Source organism: Mirounga leonina, unplaced genomic scaffold (assembly GCF_011800145.1).
Source record: "Mirounga leonina isolate KUSES-001 unplaced genomic scaffold, KU_Mleo_1.0 Mir_180, whole genome shotgun sequence".
Lineage (NCBI taxonomy): Eukaryota > Metazoa > Chordata > Mammalia > Carnivora > Phocidae > Mirounga > Mirounga leonina.
The window spans coordinates 30042718-30059986 of record NW_023270469.1 but is presented as its reverse complement, the minus strand read 5'-3'; the positions used below and the strand labels follow the sequence as shown (position 1 = coordinate 30059986).

The 17269-nt window shown below is 38.9% G+C and overlaps 1 protein-coding gene across 11 annotated transcripts in view; it reads left to right on the top strand.

Moving 5' to 3' along the window:
• CHD9 (chromodomain helicase DNA binding protein 9) overlaps positions 1–17269 on the top strand; it is a 215238-nt gene that overhangs the window by 179693 nt on the left and 18276 nt on the right. For 7 of the 11 annotated variants that reach the window (XM_035025212.1, XM_035025209.1, XM_035025211.1 and 4 more), the window contains 8 exons: positions 483–540; positions 3842–3884; positions 5071–5290; positions 8558–8760; positions 11557–12465; positions 13484–13647; positions 14511–14783; positions 15530–15698. In XM_035025212.1, coding sequence (XP_034881103.1) covers positions 483–540; positions 3842–3884; positions 5071–5290; positions 8558–8760; positions 11557–12465; positions 13484–13647; positions 14511–14783; positions 15530–15698 — 2039 coding nt within the window. The remainder of the gene's footprint in view (positions 1–482; positions 541–3841; positions 3885–5070; positions 5291–8557; positions 8761–11556; positions 12466–13483; positions 13648–14510; positions 14784–15529; positions 15699–17269) is intronic. The other 4 variants (XM_035025215.1, XM_035025218.1, XM_035025216.1 and 1 more) reach the window with 3 other exon arrangements.

The following is a 17269-nucleotide window of genomic DNA, read 5'->3' as shown; positions in this document are numbered from 1 at the left end:
TGTTTATCCAGTGGTGTGCTCAAGGAAGAGACTCCACCTGCCCCAAAGCCATCCTTGTGGTGAGTCCTTCATTTTTCCATTCTTAATGGTCATGGCCATTAAAGCCATACAATTCTAAGGGCATAGAGGGAAGAAGACAAAGAATATTACAATTGAAGAGAAATAGGATGTTTGTTCATTGTAACTGTTATAAGGTCTTTACTATCTTTGTTTTCTTACCAAAAGAGAAAAGTAGGGGACTGTATTAAGGTTAATATTATCACATTTAAAAGCAAACTTGGTAGTAAGAGTCAATTAGAGTAGCTTTCTTCTGACTTGCCGTATAACTGGCTTCACGCTGTGACTTGGGGTCATCAGGCTAAAGAACAGAGATTTCAGTCTGAAACATGCTGAAAAGTCCTTCCAACAAGACTCCATTTGTCCTTTCAGGAGAAATTTTAAGTCCAGTACAATAATTGTAGCATCTGTTGGTATTTTAACAGGGATGTGGAAGATCCAGAATACAAACCTGCCCCAGCTATCTTTAAAGATGATATAGAGGTATGCTTTGGATCCTGTTTTAAAATCCTCATTCCTGGTTTTTCCATGGTTTCTTTGGTTGCATTTTCTTTTGTGTGTTTTTCCTTCATATGTTTTCCTTATACATAATTCTGTTCTTCAGAAGATGAGCGAAGTTAGTGATCCACTTAGGTCGACAGTCATCACAAATAGTCCTTCAGAATATGCCTGACCTCCCTCTAGACACGCTGGAGGCCGTGGTGGACATGTAGATGAAATGGAGCTTGCCCACATGCTGCACTGCTAGGAACTAGGAAACACGGTGTCAGGGACAAAACCCCAAAGCAGAGTGAAAAGTAGACACTGAAAGTACACAGCAACAGATAGAAACTAGACCTACATAAAGGGTTTGAAAATAGAGGGTAGAGCCTAGAGGAATTCCGAACTGCTAAAGCATAGTTAATTCTAAGTGTTCTGTTTATACAAAGTCAAAAGGAAGAAGCAGAGTTGGGTGAAAATACTCCATGGAATGGGGAAAGGATGTGAAAAGGGATGAGGGCATGGGAAAGGACTAGACACTGCTGTAACTGTCAGGTAAGGTGTGCTGGTCTTGGTGGCCACGGGGCTTGGATATTGATGCCTTTATGAGGACTAGAGAGGGTTCAGGCCAGTGTGTGGCGGTGAGAATGGAGATCCTGCATAGAATGAGAACCCTCAGAGAGCAGTACTCTGACAAACAGCACAGGGCAACAACGAGGAAATTTATCTCCACGTAGGTACTGGATAGGGAAAAAATTGTTTCCCCTGAGAATTCATAGCCATAGGCATGCTTACTCTCGAGCTTACAGTTTGATTCTTTTACATCATCTGCATGGTCCAGGAACTCTCGAACCAAAAATGTAACATAGCAAGGGTCCCAGGCTGGCAATAATCCTGAGGTACCTAATAGAAACAAAAAGAAAAAGAATTGTGGCAGAAACAGCTTCAATGTAGACTGTACTTGAGTCCTGAAGATAAAAGCCCTCCATGAAATGAGGTCAAAATCCAAAAATTCTAAGTATGTGAGGAATAATTTACCATGAGTGAATGTTAGCAAATACAACAAAGAACAAGATTAGACCTCTAAGAACTTCTGATGGAGATCTATTAAAATAGGAAATAAGTAATTTTATAAATGGTTAAATACATTAAAGAAAGATCCAAGAACAAAAGAAAGAAAAAAAGATCTATGATTTTAAAAGACAAGGGATGTATGTAAAAACAATTTTGTATAACATTAGAAGTGGAAAATACAGTCACTGAAAATTAAAACTCCACAAATAGGTTAAACATTGTGCTGAAGAGGCAGATTAGACACAGATCTTGAGAGAAGAAATGATTTAGGAAACAGATTTGAGGAAAGGATCCATAACGTAGCATGACGGCACAGTTTAGCCCAATCAGGAGAGAGAAACCACATAGTCTGTTGAATAGGAAGAGTTTAACGTGAAGAAATATTGACTATAATAGGGGGACTGAAGTAGTGAGGACTAGCTACTATGCTTAGGGCTGACACAGTGCAGCCAAGGAAGAGCCCCGTCCCTGGCAGGGCTGAGATGCTGATTTTTTCTGAGAGAGCATGGCCACACCTCATTGGATGGCAGAACAGTTGCTGTGATGGCCCACTGGCACAACTTGCTGGAAATCCACCCTCCAGGGTTGCCAAGGGAGCTTTTCCTGGGGAAGTGTCTCACTGGAGGCGCTCCACTGCAAAACCACCTGAGGCCGAGGCTGCTAGGGAAAGCTGCTGGCCAGTAGGCACGCAAAGAAGCTGCTTGAACTGCAGAGGTGGGCCCTGGGGAAGCTGCTTGTGCTGTGGGAGCTGAGCCTGGGAGGAGTTCACCCAAACCAGAGAAGTAAAACCCTTTTCCTCCTACAGTGTCTCTCTGGCTGCCACAACTGAGAAAGCTTAACCTCGTACTGGCTGGCCAAAAATATTTAAAGAGCCCAGATCCATTTTCTTAGAGCCAATTAAAGGTATGAGAGGCAATGAATTTAGGGCTGAGAGGCAGTAAATCAATATGAAAAACTCTTTAGACTTGAAGAGGATAGCATAATAATGTCTGACATATATCTAATAGGTATTCCAGAGGGAGCGACCAGAGAGATTAAGGGAGAAGATCTGTTCTAAGAGATCAGCTGAGACGTTTTTCAGACTTAATGAAAGACATGAATCTTGAGATTCGAGAAACAGAATGAATCTTGACAGGGTAGACACAATTAAATCCACTCCAACAAAACGTCCTGGCGAAATTGCAGATATTCCAAAGAGCAGATGTTAAAAGCAACCAGAGTAAAAGACCCATTTACAAAGAAATGATGATAATTCTAACTTCAGGCTTTTCTAAAACAACAACAGAAAATAGTAGTCATTGGAATAAAACCACCAAAGTTATGAATATATTTACAGTAATGTTGGAATACCTGATTGGAGATGCTCTGTTGACAGATAAAAACTAGATATACAGGGCGCCTGGGTGGCTCAGTTGGTTGGGCGACTGCCTTCGGCTCAGGTCACGATCCTGGAATCCCGGGATCGAGTCCCACATCGGGCTCCCTGCTCAGCGGGGAGTCTGCCTCTCCCTCTGACCCTCCCCCTTCTCATGTGCTCTCTCTCTCTCAAATAAATAAATAAAATCTTTAAAAAAAAAAAAAAAAACTAGATATACAGCACAAGCAAACTGTTCAAGGTTGAAAGAGGAAAGATTTGCAGGTTGTCTAATAATCAAATATGAGAATGAATAAATTATGAGTTGGTATACAGAACCAACAACAACAACAAAAAACCTGTTATTGATAAAACCTAGGGTATATTTGCAATTATAGGAAGGGTGGAGGAATAACACTTGGCCTAAGTGTGATCATGGAAGGGGAAAATTTTAGTGGAAAATAACTGGACTAAAGTGTACAAGGCAATAGAGAAGTGTAAAAGGGTGGAAATTGAGAACAAGATATTAAAATTTTTATTTTTGCTCATTAAAAATTAAAAATTCTGTTGCAAAAAGTTCTCTATTACTATTAAGGAGTTTGATTCCCGGGGCACCTGAGTGGCTCAGTCATTCAGTGTCTGCCTTCGGCTCAGGTCATGATCCCAGGGTCTTGGGATCGAGCCCTGCGTCGGGCTCCCTGCTCAGCAGGAAGCCTGCTTCTCCCTTTCCAACTCCCCTGGGTTGTGTTCCTTCTCTCGCTGTCTCTCTCTCTGTCAAATAAATAAATAAAATCTTAAAAAAGTTTGATTCCCTTTTCATCTTTAATGTGTCTTGAGTCAATCAATCTATGACAAATTTCCGTTTTCTTTTAAAAGGATGATGTTTCTTCACCAGGAGATCTTGTTATAGCAGATGGAGGTAAATTGCATTTCTCTCTTTTTACTTAGTTTTAGTGGAAATTCACATTCTCATGATACCATGAAATCAATAAACTATTAAACTTCTATGATGTTTTAGATGTGTATGAAATTTTTATTGAAGACCATCGTAATCATTATGGGACATACTAGTTGATTGGGAATTTAACAATATTTTTAGTTGCAAATCTTTATGCCATGACTCACTGAGCTTTTATGGAATCAAAGCTTTGATGATTTTATATGGCTTGATTATTAAACTTATGTAGGAGATTTCATCATTAAAGTGTTGATTCAGTAATCCGTTCAACAGCTTATTAGTTCCATATTAGGAACCATATTAGGAACCATCCTTTCTCACAACCTTTTTTTGCAGAGCGTTTCTTTGCAGGGTCTTGCTTCTACTTCCTTCTGATTATCAAGATAGAAACATGCTGTCACCAGAGTACCACTCACTCCCAGCTGGCATCCAAGTGGAATAGGGCCTCGTCCTTTCATAGTTTGACTAGGAAGGAAGGAGTAGTATTTGCTTAGTGTGAATGATTACCGCTTAATTATGGTATATGTAATTATAAGATTATACCCTGAAAATAGCTAGATCCTGCATTTTATTAGGTGAATAAAAGCTTAAAAGTGATAGCATTGTCATAGGGAATTTTTTATAATATATGTTCCTCACTTAGGACCTGTAAAATGTTTTGATTCTCACATAAACTGAGACAGATTTAATATAGAAGAAGGCTTTAATTAAAAAGAGTTTACAGTATTCAACTTCTCAGGGATTTCAGTTTGACTTTTAATTCATTTAAGCTTAAGGCATTTGAGTATTAGCTAGCTGATAAAATGTATTAGACCTGGAAATGCAAGAGTTGTATTTTCTGTGCAAGGGATGCTCAGTAGATACTGTTGTGGTTCTTTATTCCACTGTGACCTACTTACTTTGAGCTGTCTTTAAGTTTGTTGTAATGTTTTTAGAGCTGTAGTAAAAAGAAAACTTCTTTATAATAAGAGGTTTGGCCTGTGTGAGGTTTTTTTCCACATAATCAGATTGAAAGAAAAAGATTTTAAAAAGTAAGGAAATTTTGCTGTTTTTATGAGTTTCGTATCTGTTTAGTTTTGGAGGGCGGGGTTGTTTCCGGTTTTCAGTTGGTTTTTTTTATTATTGACATGAATTTCTTTAAATATAGATGGTCAACTGATGGAAGGTGATAAAATTTATTGGCCAACTCAATCAGCTTTAACTACACGTTTGAGGCGTCTTATCACTGCATATCAGCGTACTAATAAAAACAGACAAATCCAGCAGATACAGCCTACTTTCTCAGTGCCTGCCAGTGTAATGCAGCCTCTTTACGAAGAAGCCACTCTCAATCCTAAAATGGCAGCCAAGATAGAAAGACAGCAGAGGTAAGACAATAGCACTAAATTTTTAATATTAGTATAATTGTATAAATGTAGTTATTCATTCAGAAGGCTGTTAGAGTGTGATTATCTCACTTTGTGAAAAACATGTATAGGTAGAGAAGTTGGTCAAAGCAAAGTGTTTTATGCATGCACACATATGCATATATATACTTGTAGACATGTATACAAATATGGTCAAAGATTAATTGCATTTTATAGTTCCTAGCCATGCTTCATATTTAATCATTATTTTGTCATGCTTATAAACAGTGAGTTACTAAAAAAATGAAGTTGCAAAACAAACTCAAGAATTATTAATAAATTAAATAATTAGTTAATTATTAATAAAGCATACATTTAAAGTACATGAAATAAAGTCCATTCTGCCTTATTTTTACATTATGACATTTATGAAATATAAGAATGTATGGAAGGCAAGTCCATTTATGTTTTATACAGAGGATGGACCCTTGGAACTACTGATACCAAAGGGGGGCAAAATGGTAGACCTTTTTGCAAGAGAACTTGTTAAGAAGACAGGCGTGCTTCTCTCCTTCCAGAAGCTTTAACTTCTTAAAAAGGATAGAGTATGTTGAAAAGAATAGCAATGTTCCGCAATAACCTGGCCTCCATGTGAAGCCTGGGTCCTTGGATGTTCTCTGGAAAATACATCATTGTTCTTTTGTATTATTTGTAGCACAGTCATTGTAACCAGAATTTAGTCAGTCTGAAACTTAAGATGTTTAGATGACCCAGACATAAGCTTCTTCAGATACTACTACTACCTCAGCAAATACACTGTTTCAGTTATCTATAATTGCGTAACAACCGCCACCCCAAAATGTGGTGACTTAAACATCAGTTTTTTATTTCTCACGGCTCTATGGGTTGACCAGGTGGTTCTTCTGCTCCCCATGGTGTTGGCAGGAGTGCTGAGATGGCTGGAGGGAGAAAGTAGCCTCACCCACATGGCTGGCAGTTGGCACTGGGAACTTGAATGAGGAAGCACTTCCAGTGGCAAAGGCAGAAGCTGCGATTTCTTAAGGCCCAGCCTCAGGGTTACAAAGTGTCACTTCTGCCACATTCTTCTGTGGGTCAAAAAAAGTCACAGGGCCAACCAAGATTAAAGGGAGAGGGAAATAGATTATGCCTCTCCGTGGGAAGACGGGAACTCATGGCCATCTTTAACCTCCCATATGCATTTTCCCTTGGTCAGATCTGGATTAATCTTCCTAAAAGTCTAGCTTTATCATGATAGTCCATGGCTCCTTATTTACTACAGGTATAAAGTTTGTTCTTAAGCCTCGGTTCAAGAGTCTTTTCAGTTTCAGCATGGATTTCTAATTCTGTCCGGTACTCTTTCCTCAGCCATAATGTCCTATGTATTCTTGACTCAATACCTAGCTTATATTGTTCCAATCACCTGGGACACCCTTCTTCCCACTCTTTAGTCCAAACCTAGCCCCTCCTTCAGAGCTCAATGCCTATCCTATCTCTTCTAATAATTTTTTTCTCAACCAGTCCAGCTCACTTTATTCTGTTTCCTGCACTCAGATAGCATTTACCGAAATAAACTACACATTGTCACACAAATATGTCATTAAGAACATTGATCTTTGCCTTTCTAGGTCTTGTCTTTCTAAGTTGTCAGTTCTTTGAGGGTAGACACTGTCACATTTCTGTGTGTCCTGTGCAATCTTTTCATCCATCCTTTGTATACTATCCCTACTTTCTTCCCCCAGCTGCAAGGTTCTTTTTTTTTTTTTTAAAGATTTTATTTATTTATTTGACAGAGAGAGAGATAGCGAGAGCAGGAACACAAGCAGGGGGAGTGGGAGAGCGAGAAGCAGGCTTCCTGCCGAGCAGGGAGCCCGATATGGGACTCGATCCCAGGACCCTGGGATCATGACCTGAGCCAAAGGCAGACGCTTAACGACTGAGCCACCCAGGCACCCAGATGCACGGTTCTTATGATTTGACTGGTTTCCCAGGATATTTTTTTTTTTTTAAAGATTTTATTTATTTATTTGACAGAGACAGAGATAGTGAGAGCAGGAACACAAGCAGCGGGAGTGGGAGAGGGAGAGCAGGCTTCCCGCCGAGGAGGGAACCCGATGTGGGACTCGATCCCAGGACCCTGGGATCATGACCTGAGCCGAAGGCAGACGCTTAACGACTGAGCCACCCAGGCGCCCTCCCAGGATATTTTTATATCAGTATTACATTAATCTTCTTAAGGTAGCACTATGATAGAAATGGCCTGTTGATGTTTTTCAAAAGTCTTGTACATTCTTTCTTGTTCACACAATTCCATAACTTAACCAGGAAAAAGTGTCCATAAATTAGACTGTGTTTGGAGATCTGTGGTGTGTGAGGATAATATTACCCTCTTAAAGTATCTTTAGGAGCTTTCAACTGAACAGAGACTATTTTTAGCCAAACATATGGAGTGTTTCATGATCTGACCCCAACCCTATGTCCTTCTGTCCCCAATATGAGCCATATCCTTGTCAATCTGGAATGCTCATCATACCCCCAAAATGTAGACTACTTCCTACTTTGCTTATACTGTGCCCTCTTCCTAGAATTCCTAGGCTGATCTCCACCTTGTTCCATCTTAAATACCACTTACTTCTGTGATGCTTTCTTGATCACTCAGGTCTGAAGTGGTCCTCCCGTCTCCTGTGCTCTCCTAAAATTCTTGGTTTCTATAACACATACAACTGTAACATACTACCTTATACCAGAAATAGGTTTGAAATGTTTTGTCTTTTCCCTAAAGGTAGGGTCATCGTGTCTTACATAATCTGTATCCCCTGCGTATTTTCTTACAGAGTAGATGTGCAATAAACTATTATTATCTGAAGGAAAAGCGTGGTTGGATAGATGAGTCAGCTAACATTTTTTTAAAGACTCATTTATTTATTTGAAACAGAGAGAGAGTGTATGAGCATATGAGTGGGGGAAGGGGCAGAGGGAGAGAATACCCAAGCAGACTCCTGCTGAGCGCAGAGCCCAACACGGGGCTCAATCCCACAAACCACGAGATCAGGACCAGAGCCTAATCCAAGAGTCGTACGCTTGGACTGAGCCACCCAGGCACCCCTCAACTAGCATTTTTAAATGTATTTGCAAGGCAGTATCCTGCACTTATTCCTTTAAAGTGTTGGGTACTTGAAATGTTTTAAATTTTATTATAGTCATTATATTCAGCATTAATATTTATTTTAGTGACCAGTGTGACTTTTTCTTTAATCTGACTCTAAATAGATGGACAAGAAGAGAAGAAGCTGACTTTTATAGAGTGGTGTCTACATTTGGAGTGGTATTTGACCCTGATAGAGGCCAATTTGATTGGACAAAATTTAGAGCTATGGCTAGGCTGCATAAGAAAACTGATGATAGCTTGGAGAAGTATTTGTACGCATTCATGTCTATGTGTCGGAGGGTTTGTCGTCTTCCTTCCAAAGAAGGTAGGTATAAAATTTCTGTCTTTGCTGGTTTGAGTCGAAGAAGCAAAAAGCACTAAAATTCAGAAATTTCCAACTTGTTTGTTTCAATACTGTCTAATTCAGCACATCAGTAATTTTTCAGAATTGTAAATAAACTATGTTCAAAGATCTCCCTGTTTGTTAATCCTGCTATTAAAATGAGATCTAAAAAGAAGAAAGTTACACCCTGAGTTTCAAGGAATGGCCAGTGGTTATTCAGTATTAGACTGATGATCTGGGGAGATAGGAGATACGTGGTAGCTTATGAACAGAACTAACTTGTGTATTTAGTCCATCTGATAGGAACTGTGTTAGAGGGCTTATTTACATGAATAATCTTTTGAGGAATGAGGCCTCCGCTCAAAGGACATTTTAAAGAGTTTTAGTAGGAAAAGAAAAAGAAGAAGAACAACTAATCAGACGTGCTGGTGCTCAGCCAAGGACCTGTTCTGGGCTGAATTTCATTGTCTTCGAGGCCCAGAGAAATAGCTCATCCTGCCAGCAACCCCTCTCGATAATGCTGTTATTAGCCACTGTCTCCAGTCTTTGTTGAATATGATTTCTGACTACTAGACCCAGTGCCTTCCTACTCCTGTTTCATAGTAAAAATATAAGTGGCTAATAAAAGGACATAAATTCCATGTGAGTCTGTTTGCTTGTTTTAGTTTTATGTCCTAACAGATCTGTTGTCAGTCCGCTGAATAGAGTAGCCCATCACTTGATTACCCGAATACCAGATGATTCAGAGTAGATTTTAGTCTACTTAAATGTCTTTTGTAAGACTAGCAATGGTTTAAAAAGACAGCTAAAGCAAAGTATTGCGTCTTCTGTTACTGATGTTTAACAAGAGGCCCTCATTTCTTTTTTTATTTTCTTAATTCCCATCAGCAATGTAAAACGCGGTGAATAAATTAACCACTTTGGACTCCAGTTTTAAAACAAAAAGGAAAGGGTTAATTACTAAATAGTGATTGAAAAGGTAGTGTTTTCTTGTTGGAAATGGGAGTGAAGTTTTACTTAGATCAGTTTTCCAAACTTCCTCAGGTCACAGAGCCCTTACTGTCTAATTTTTCACAGCACCTGAGGCCAAAAGTTCTGTTTAGTGAATAATTAGATCCAAACAACTTAATGAGTATTATGTCCAACAGTCTAGTAATTGTTTGAAAGCATAATATAAATTGAAAGCAAAAATACTACTTTTCTTTCTTAAATAGCCACACTTACTTACCAATGTGATGTGTATACCTGTCAGGCACTGTACAACTCTCAAACCTTGGAGGTAGAATGGATACTCCCAGTCTTGTTTCCTGTTCCATTTCTTTTTTTTTTTTTTTTAACTTTTTATTTTGAACTACTTTTAGACTTTAAGAAAAGTTGCAAAAACCTATAGAAGTTTCCATGTATCTCTCACTTTGCTTCCCCTACTATTAAATCTGACATCAGACCAGGAAATTAACATTAGTACAGTGCCATTAACTAAACTGAATACTTAGATCTTACCAGTTTGTCCACTGACGTCCTTTTTTGTTCCAGGATCCTACGTTCTATTTGGTTGGTCTTTCCCCTTAGCTTCCTATAGTCTGTAAGAGACCCTCAGTTTTTCTCGTCTTTCATGACCCTGATACCTTAGAAATATATTGATTAGTTATTTTGCCACAAATCCCTCAATTTGGATTCGTCTTAAATTTTCATATGGTTGCATTGAGGTTGCGCATTTTTATTAAGAGTACCACAGAAATGGTGTGTCCTTCTCAGAAAGTACCATGGGTTCAGAATGTCAGAATGTCCAACACTGATGGTGTTGCCCTTGATTGCCTGGTTACGATAGTTTGTGCTGTTTCTCTAGTGTAAAACTGCTCTCTTTTACCCTGGAGTTAAAAGAAATCTTGAGATACTTTGAGACCCCCAAGTCCTGTTTCTTCTCAGATTTTCACCCATTGACTTAAGTATCCTGAATAGGTCCTTGTGTGTAACAGTTTTTACTGTGGAATTCTGCTGCAAGCAAGGATTGTTGCTTCGCTTTCATCTGCTGATCAATTATTTATTCATATCAGAATGGACTCAGATATTTATTTTATCCTATAGGTTATAACCCAATATTCTCATTGTTTTGATGCTCAAATTGTACGAGCTCCTTTAAGTGACCCCTGCATTATTTCAACAAACCCTTATCTTTTTTTGAATACTTCTAAACTGCCAGTATCTCTGCCCAAAGATATAACCCCATCGAAAGGAAGATCGCGAGGTCTAACGTTGAAACTGAACCAGCTCAAGCCATTACTTCACATAGCATTTGACAATGTTCCTGCACTTCCCTCAGATTTTAAGGAAGCCTTTGGTGTTCCTGTGAGTTCACTGTAATGCACCGAGTTACCTTGGTGCAGCTAGGGATATGTGGACTTCTTTTTGTTTATGGGGTATGATTTACAGTTTTAAGTTGTATTTATAAATGAGTTCAAGTAAGTGTTTTTCTTTTTGATTAAGGCGCAGATTAGTCAAGACAGCTCATAGGGAGTTTTTAAAATTCTTGTATTCACATACTTCTAAAAAAATGTTACGTTTTACTTACTTTCAGAAGATCCAGTGTTATCTATTATATGTATGGATTTTGGTACTTCTTTTTAAAATTTCTATTTTTCCTCATTTAAAAATATTAAAAAATTCTGGAAGCTGCACAATGATACTGAGTAGAGATATATTTTAGAAGTTGCATTACTTGTTTTAAATCTGTAACAAAGTGTTTTTGAGGTTAATGTTTTTGTTCTCATTTTAATGTAGAATTGGTGGATCCAAATATTTTTATCCAGCCAATCACAGAAGAACGTGCTTCTAGGACTTTGTACCGTATTGAACTTCTAAGGAAAGTACGGGAACAGGCCCTCCGGCACCCACAATTGTTTGAACGCTTGAAGCTTTGCCATCCAAATCCAGACTTACCAGTCTGGTGGGAATGTGGCCCTCATGATAGGGACTTGCTCATTGGAGCTGCTAAACATGGGGTGAGCCGAACAGACTATCACATTCTTCGTGATCCTGAACTCTCCTTTATGGCAGCTCAAAGGAGCTACAGTCAAAGTAAGATGGCTCATTCGAGGACTTCTACCCCACTTTTACAGCAGTATCAAGTAGCACTTTCTGCTTCTCCTCTTACCTCTCTACCTAGGCTCCTAGATGCTAAAGGTATTATTCTAGAGGATATGAAAGTTAAAAGTGAAAATCTTAAAGAGGAGCCTCAGTCTTCTGAAGAAGAATCTATGTCTTCTGAGGAAACCAGGACACTAATAAAGTCTGAGCCTGTAAGTCCAAAGAATGGTGTTTTACCACAGGCCACTGGAGACCAGAAATCTGGTGGAAAAGGTGAAACAGACAGACGCATGGTTGCAGCCAGAACAGAACCCCTAACTCCAAACCCAGCTTCTAAGAAACAGCGAGTCCACAAAAGAGGATCCGAATCTAGTTCTGAGTCTGACTCTGATTCTGAGAGATCATCCTGTTCTTCCAGATCATCTTCTTCCTCGTCTTCCTCCTCTTCTTGTTCCCACTCTCGATCAGGCTCTAGTTCTTCTTCATCCTCCTCTTGTTCTTCAGCATCGTCTTCATCCTCATCCTCATCCTCTTCCTCATCATCATCCTCTTCATCTTCATCAGAAGAAAGTGACAGTGAAGAAGAAGAAGTCCAAAAGCGAGGTATATGCATAAAGTGCTTTTGCTGTTTTAAGACATTTCAAGTGAAAATGAAAAGCATTTGGTTCAGATAAGTTAAGCATGTTTAAAATGGTTGACTGAAATCTTGTATGTACAGATTTGCTTAGAGAAGCACTAGTGAGAAAGAAACTAGAATTACTGGTACACACTCCCTATTCAGTATTCAAGGCATTGCAAAATGGGTTCATCAAACAGAAATTAGGCATTTTATACAATAATTTTAGTGCTTTGTGATCACCTTCAATTTAGCGTTACATTTTTTTCTGAACAAGTTGATCAGTAAACAAATCAGGATTATATTCTATAACCGCCACCAGGATTTTTAGATTAAGCAGTCAGACCAACAAGAATATCATAGGCCCTACTTGGCAGCTATCTACTCAGCAGTACAGGGTAGGAACTACAGCTCGCCAGCAGAGTAGTGTCCGGTGGCCGTCTCCTGAGTGTGCTCGCCACAGCCCACAGTTCACATGCAAGGAAATGAGTTAACATTGAGTGGGCACAGGAGCCAGTCTGGCCTAGGGACCCTCATAGCCTGCAGGAGCCAGAGTCTCTTGTAACAACTCTAGGGACATAAGTTTCAGGGTGACCACAAGGATATGCCCCATTATAGGAGTCCCCTCCTTAGAGAATGTTAGTATACCCATCAGGTATCTATGGTCCTCCCAGTCCAAATGCAATTGATCGGTCAGGAGTTTATCTGTTTCCAGGGAGCAGACCTACAGAGTTTACTGAGGGTCACATTTTCATGCAGAGAGGGCTGTTTTGTTAACCCTTTCCCCTCAAACTCCTTAACGCTACTTATTTTGCTCTTGTGCTAATTTTTTAAACAACGAAGACTTTATTGTACTCTAGGTGAATTTTTTCCTTTTTTTTTTTTACCATTTGTTTTTACTTCTTTTCCTTTTTAAATATATCTGAATAATTATATAAGCTTTGAAAACTATATATAAACTTGTTTTATGCAGTTTTTTTTTGAAACAGTTATAATTGTTCTTAGCAGAAGGTACCCCTCACGTGAAAGCCTATGATGAAGAAAGTGTCGCGTCACTGAGCACTACCCAGGACGAGACCCAGGATAGTTTCCAGATGAACAATGGGACGCCAGAGTCCTCTTACATCTTACAAGGTGGATACATGCTAGCAGCTTCATATTGGCCAAAGGTAAATGAATAATGTCCTGCTGGAACAGATCATTTTTTGAGTATTTTTCTTGTTGCTCTAATGGTAGATACTCTTCTCATGTGGAAAAATAGGTCACCATAAAACATAGGGTGGCATTTTGGTGTTAGCCTCAAAAGTATCAACTGCTATTATCAAGTAAATAGGTGTACTTCAATATGTATGTTAACCTTAGAATGTTTAGAATGAGAGATAATGCTTAGGTTCACGTACAGGTTATGAAATAGGTGCTTTGAGCTGAGTCTCCTTGGAGAAATTTACCTTAGTCATTGGTGACTTAGAAAAAAAAAGTTCACTGGGGTGCCTGGGTGGCTCAGTCGTTGAGCATCTGCCTTTGGCTCAGGTCATGGTCCCAGGGTCCTGGGATCGAGCCCCGCATTGGGCTCCCTGCTCGGCAGGAAGCCTGCTTCTCCCTCTCCCACTCCTCCTGCTTGTGTTCCCTCTCGCTGTGTCTCTCTCTGTCAGATAAATAAATAAAATCTTAAAAAAAAAAGAAAAAAGTTCACTTAGGTACATATGCTTTCAGTGGTAGAAGTTCAGATTGGATTAGTACAATCCTTCTTTCTGTATGTGGCTAGACTAGAACTACCTTTTTTACAAAGAAACCTGTATTACTTGTGTAATTATAAAAATAACAGAAGACTATATCATAAATTTTTTTGAACTCCAGTGGAAATTTGTACATGAATTCTTACAGAATTATGATATGGGTGTGCGAATATGTATACATACCAAATACACATATGTTATACCGGGGCTAAATCCATCAAGGCCCTGAGCCATTTCATCTCCAAAGGTCTGGCCTGGTTGTTAAAATCACACTTTGATGTGGCATGCTCTTCCAGGACCGCGTGATGATCAACCGGCTGGACAGTATTTGTCAAACAGTGCTGAAAGGGAAGTGGCCTTCAGCTAGAAGAAGTTATGATGCCAACACAGTGGCTTCTTTCTATACCACAAAACTGCTGGACAGTCCTGGTGCAGCTACAGAATATAGTGAACCCAGTGTACCCACTCCCCCAGGGGCCGGTGTTAAAGAAGAACACGATCAGTCAACACAGATGTCAAAGGTGAAGAAGCATGTACGAGAAAAGGAGTTTACAGTGAAAATCAAAGACGTATGTTTATTTTTATTGCCCTAGGACCCGATTGCGATTACGTGTGCAGCATGCTTTTTCTGCAAGTGGCTGCCTGCCCTCACTCTTACTTCCTTCACATACTTGTTTTCTGGTATTTGGATTGTTTTCTTTTTGATATCCAGGTTATTAAACTTGAATATTCTACTAGAAGGATCATCATTTAATATGTTTCTCTACCTATACTTCTGAAAATAGTCCTTCTGCTGATCAAGAATGCTTTTCTTAAACAGTCTGACAAATTCTAATTGTTTTGGTTCTTTTATATAATATTTAAATGGTATGTCCGTGCACTTCCTCTTTTAAACATTTAGCATGCCCTGTTATCAGTAACATTTCATTTTTCAGTATGATTTTTGAAGCCAAATGGATTACTCCATGTCTAATACATAGGTAACGTCCTCTGAAATGTCATTTGAATAATGTACTTAGAGATGTATGTCCGAAGCTAATAATGTTACAATGTAGTAGTTACACAAAAAGCTTTGTTTTGCTCAGAAAAGTGTATATAGTACCTGGATTTTTTTTCTTTTAAGAAAGAAAACTTAATATTCATTATATAAATGGGTTGATTTTTTTTTTTTCCCATTAGTTGATTTCAGAATAAGCAGAGAACTTGATCAATGTTTCAGGGTTTTTACTTCACTTCTTCTAAGTAAAAAAATTCTCTTAATAACTGAAATGAGTTTTTTAATTTTTCCTTTCTTGACAATGGTGCTTGTTAACAGGAAGGTGGTTTGAAGTTGACATTTCAGAAGCAAGGGCTTGCTCAGAAAAGACCGTTCGACAGTGAAGACGGTGCCCTGGGGCAGCAGCAGTACCTGGCTCGGCTCCGGGAGCTGCAGAGCGCGTCGGAGACCAGCCTCGCCAGTTTCCCCAAATCCATGCCAGTGTCAGGTGACCGTGACAGTAGTAACTGCCTTGGCATGAAATACTCCTGCTGTCATTCCCAAATTCTCTTTTGCTTATTCCTGTTCATTTATATATATATATAATACAGTTTTAGATCTTTAGATCTTAATAAATACCTGTTGGGGCTTTTAAAGTGACATTTTAAAGCAGGGTGCAGTTTTGTTTTAGGGTCCTAAATATCTGGGTGGAAATATTCTGTCAGGTAGTTTTATGCAGATACAAGTTCAAACAGCATATCAACATGAAAGCAGATTGTGAATGTAAAGGCAGACACCTGAATCACAAATTAGTGGTGATTAGTAGAAGAAGTTAAAGTGAGAAGTTCTAGAAAGACTTTAGAGACAGTGTAGTTCAGTCATCTATAGGATCCAGGAATTGTAATAACTAATCCCTGGAAGATAATCCTTCATTCTCATAGAATATTTGCAGGGAAAGATTGTTCTGACCTCAAACAGCCCTTTTTATTACTGGGCAGCTCTGATTATCACAAAATTCCTTCTTATTTGGAAGCAAATTTTACCTGCAGTTGGTTTTTCTTAATGATTGAAATTCTGTCTTTAAAGGCATCGCAGATTCAGCCTATTCCCATGTCTACATGATAATCTTAACATTTTGAAAGCAACGATCATATCTCCTCCTTTTGGGGCTGTATCTCTTCTAACATTTTGACACTTTGAATCAGCAGTATTTATTAAATACCAAATTGGAGCCATGAGTTGTGTGCTCCATGGGCATTGAGGAATCGATAAGAAGCTTGTTCTGTTGATCTTGGTCTAATGTGCTTTAATTTGTGTCCCTTTTATAAACTGTAATATCGGAAGTTTAGAATTTTACTCAGGATCAGCTGAATCTTTAAAAAGTGCAAGTTGGGGGCGCCTGGGTGGCTCAGTTGGTTAAGCGACTGCCTTCAGCTCAGGTCATGATCCTGGAGTCCCAGGATCGAGTCCCGCGTCGGCCTCCCTGCTCGGCAGGGAGTCTGCTTCTCCCTCTGACCCTCCCCCCCTCATGCTCTCTCTCTCTCATTCTCGCTCTCAGATAAATAAATAAAATCTTTAAAAAAAATAAAAAATAAATAAAAAATAAAAATAAAATAAAAAGTGCAAGTTGTTGATTAAAGCTGATTAATGACTTGAATTTCCATTATACCTTCCATTTACATAAGGCTAAGGAATCTGTTTCAGTATTCTACTAAAGCTGGTTGCCATGTAGTATTTAGAAACATTTCAGAACCCCTGTTGTGCATGTGCACAGTGTGTGGAATTCCTAGGATTGGGGAACATAATGCTTTATTATAAGTGTTAAATTGGTAGTTATTCCCAATTGCTGCTACTGTGACTTTTTAATTATAAATCACAATTAAATTATAGATTAGTATCATCAGCATTACTTTGGTCTCTTACAGATTGATTAACCATTCATTGTAATTCTCCAGTTCCTGGACTTTCAGACATGTGTAGCTTTGCAGTTCAAATCTGAATCAGCCATGCTTCTGTCACTGAAGTATAACTTCCCCAAATCGTGCTTTTCATTGACAGTATTGTATTTAGGGAGCTCTG